This window comes from Aedes aegypti, chromosome 3, assembly GCF_002204515.2.
Source record: "Aedes aegypti strain LVP_AGWG chromosome 3, AaegL5.0 Primary Assembly, whole genome shotgun sequence".
Classification (NCBI taxonomy): Eukaryota; Metazoa; Arthropoda; class Insecta; order Diptera; family Culicidae; genus Aedes; species Aedes aegypti.
Genome location: NC_035109.1, coordinates 20,747,384 through 20,750,797, shown reverse-complemented (window position 1 = coordinate 20,750,797; position 3,414 = coordinate 20,747,384). Strand labels below are relative to the sequence as shown.

Genomic DNA, 3,414 nt, shown 5'->3' with positions numbered 1-3,414 from the left:
ATCTGTAAACCAAGAGCGCTCTGAAATGATAACATCTCCCTATGTTGAGCATCAAGAGATAATCTTGACAGCTGTTCGGTGGATTGGGCCAGTTTAGCTTTTTTACTAATTATTCCTATTATGATTAATTTTTAATATTATCTTCCTTACAGAATTAACAAAAAGTGACTGAAGAGCAATTTTTGAAGACTTTTTTATGTGATCTTCGACTATACCGTCGTGTTCGGACATCGAGAGTGACAAAACATTTTTTGGAATGCTTAATAATTGTGGTCAGCCTTTGAATCGCCAAGCAATTTCTATGGTTAATACTTTGTGCAGCACAAGTAAATACTTTCCTCGTACCGCAATGTCGTATTTTGCATTTTAATATTTTTCTAGTTAAATAACAGTAGGGGAACATGGTCCAATTCGGACCTAGTAACAGTTTTTTGGCCATATCTTTTCAGCACGATTAAAAGCATGAAAAGTTTTCGTGAAAGCGCAATACAGCGCGCACATTTTTCTCTCAGAGATTTTTGTGATAGCTCCTACCAGGACATGGCTAGACATTGTTGCGAATGACTGTTGAGGGGGGGAATAGAAGCCCTCGAGCAGTCCCGACAAGCTCAACAAAGGGATGCGCTCACAAAACCAAAACTGAAATCCGAAACACTAATTTTCATTACGAACAAAATTTATTCCTTTCCTTCCTCATGTCCTTTCCTCACAGATCTCCTAATCCGTTTTTCTTTCCATTCCTTATCTTCCTACACACTTTCTTCCTTAAATCTACTTCCTTTCTTTGATTCAGTACTCACTGTCTACTCGGGTGCACCCTTGGACATGATCGCCACGCCACCCCGCATTCCGTATCCCACATCCTGCTTCTGGGCTGCAGTGCTCGCGGCGCCGGATCTTAATCGCCACCTTCGGTCGTCCTCCGATCTTCCGGATCTCCGAATCGGACTGCGTTTTTCTTCTGTCGGATTGGCCGCCTTGCCGGTGGCCGTTTCTCCACGGGTCTTGCCGCTTCCGTCGCCGCGTCCACGTGGCACGCCCTCTGGTGTGCTGGAAGGCCCTCTCCGCCCGAGAAGCCAGTCCTCGGAGCTTGGTTCTCCACCGCCGACTGTTCCGATCGGTGTGGCTCCCGTCTGGAGATGAAAATCTGCAAATAAAGGCCCTGCGGCATCCCGCGGATTAGCCCTTGCTCGGTTTGTGGTCATTATGAGGACATACTTCCTTCGGAAGGCCTTTTCCCGTCTGCCGTTACGCTCACGATCCGGTGAACGGTCCTATTGGGTCGCCCAGATCCGAGACACCGTTGAATTTGCCCGAATCGCGTGTTCCTAACCTCACTTCCTTGTGGGTTGCCCGGCTTGTGCCACGTGCGGATGGTTGCCAAGTGTGTCTGGCCGTAAAACTTCAATTAGAATTATTTCTACGAGTCAACCAAGAATACGCACCTTCAGATTGATCTTCGATTTCCTCACCCGAGATTTCCGAAGGGTTCCGCCCCCTGGATGGACGATGGCTTCCTTTTTCTGGTGACGTGATCGATGCCACGTGCCGCCAGTCCGAACTCGACCTTGATTGCTAAATGTGCCACTTATTAGCAACGAAACAACGGATCCGAAGAGTTTTACTCACACTTTATTGAACCTCCTGGTTTTGTGGAGAATTTCCTTGTATTCCGGCGGTCGCGTCCCTGCAGCCAGATAATTTTTGCAACGGGGGGGTTTTTGCACCCGAACACTGGACGAGCCGATCTTTTCTACCTCTGGTGAGGTGGCCTGACGAACATACAATGATGAGCCGTCGTTTTTGTTTTTCGGAACTACGGCCGTACGCGCAAGTGTGTGTGTGCCCGTTTGCAGAATTTTGATCATGTCAGTTGGCAGCAGCTGCTGTCGGTTTACTGCAGGGGTGTTTCCTCTTTGGCGTGCGTGACGACCTCTTCTTGTTAGTTTATGTATTTACATATAATTGGGTTCTAAATTTTCAAGGCCTTATCTTGTTACGATACACAAATTAACTTAAACGTAACAACATGTTTGAACCAACTTCTCCAAAAGGTCCGAATTGGACCAACCCTGTTCCAATTTGGACCCCCCATGTTCTAATTCGGCCCACCCTATATTTCATCGTTATTTGCAATGTTAGTAACAAAATATAACTCAGATTTGTTTGGTAGTAAAGCTTATTGAACTTTTTCTGCAAGCGCAAGCATAAAAAATAAACTCAATGTGTGAGAAATTTCAAACTAATTCGAGTCAGAACACGCTCAAGTGAAATATGAATTTCATTAAGCAATACATCAGAAACTTGTTCAAAATTGGGTACAGTCAACTCTTCCTGACTCGATTTTGAACAAGCTATCGTGTATGGGAGCTATCGAGATGAAGTACACATATTTTCAAATATTTGAGCTTTTTTTATTTATTTTGACAAAATACATTCAAAAAAGCAATTTTGAAGTTGAATATTGTAAAATTTTCCACACATTATAACTTTGCTATGAAATATCGGGTTGAAAAGGTGAACTTGTATGGGAAACTGAAACAGACAACAAACAGACTCGAAGTCTCGGAAATTCAAGTTTGAGAAGTACCTACTTATATTTATGGATTAAAGTACACTATATTGAAGGGACTGCGCTTTCCTTCGAGCTTGTGAACATAAACACAGTAAATCGGACAAGGGATAGTTGACTGTATTGTTCTTATATAGTACTCGTAAACGTTTTTTATAGCGTATTGCCAATATATTTTGGATAAAGCTTGGCTGTGGTATTGATGGAGATGCTGTTCAAGTAGCCGATTTATTGATTCCTTTAGTTTTTGCTAATCTACCTCATTTCTTAGATTTTTCGCGAAGTCATTTTCTTGACCGCAACAGAAACAAAGGCACTTTTAATCAATATTACAACTTCTGTGATTTTCGATCGAGTCAGGAAGATTTTCACGGGGTGGAGCTCTTAGAATAGACTGAGTACACGTTGAAAATCAAGAGGTCCTTATTGAACCATATCAAAAGGTCCGGATTGGACCAACACATATTTTGAGATTTTCAAACTCGTTGAGCACAAACGGTGCATAGACATATCAAAACCATATGGTCAGATGAAAGCTTAGGCTAGGGTGATTCGATTATAAAATAACACAGAGAGATTGGAGAATTATTGTCGCTTATAGAAGCTTGGAAATAACGCCAACCGACAGTACACCTGAGCCCTTCAAAACAATAAACTAATATAAAAAGCAAACGTAATAACTGAAAGGCGTCAAATTTATTGTGTTAGATCTAAGCCAAACGGTGAGCAGAAAAACGGCACCCACGATCTTTACAGTAGCGCCAGTATTGAGAAATGCTTGATGGTCCGAATTAGAACAGGGTCCGAATTGGACCAGGTTCCCCTAGGTATACAGTGTATTT

At 42.7% G+C, this 3,414-nt stretch overlaps 1 protein-coding gene across 1 annotated transcript; it reads right to left on the bottom strand.

Annotated features, from left to right (window-relative positions):
• Positions 1-803: 803 nt before the first annotated feature.
• LOC110679859 lies at positions 804-2,008 on the bottom strand. Its single transcript, XM_021855790.1, has 4 exons — positions 1,630-2,008; positions 1,446-1,575; positions 1,219-1,390; positions 804-1,162 (listed from the first exon to the last, which is right to left on the bottom strand). The coding sequence occupies exons 1-4, from the start codon at positions 1,866-1,868 to the stop codon at positions 804-806; spliced, it is 900 nt and encodes a 299-aa protein (XP_021711482.1). The 5' UTR covers positions 1,869-2,008.
• Between the last annotated feature and the right edge of the window lie 1,406 nt (positions 2,009-3,414).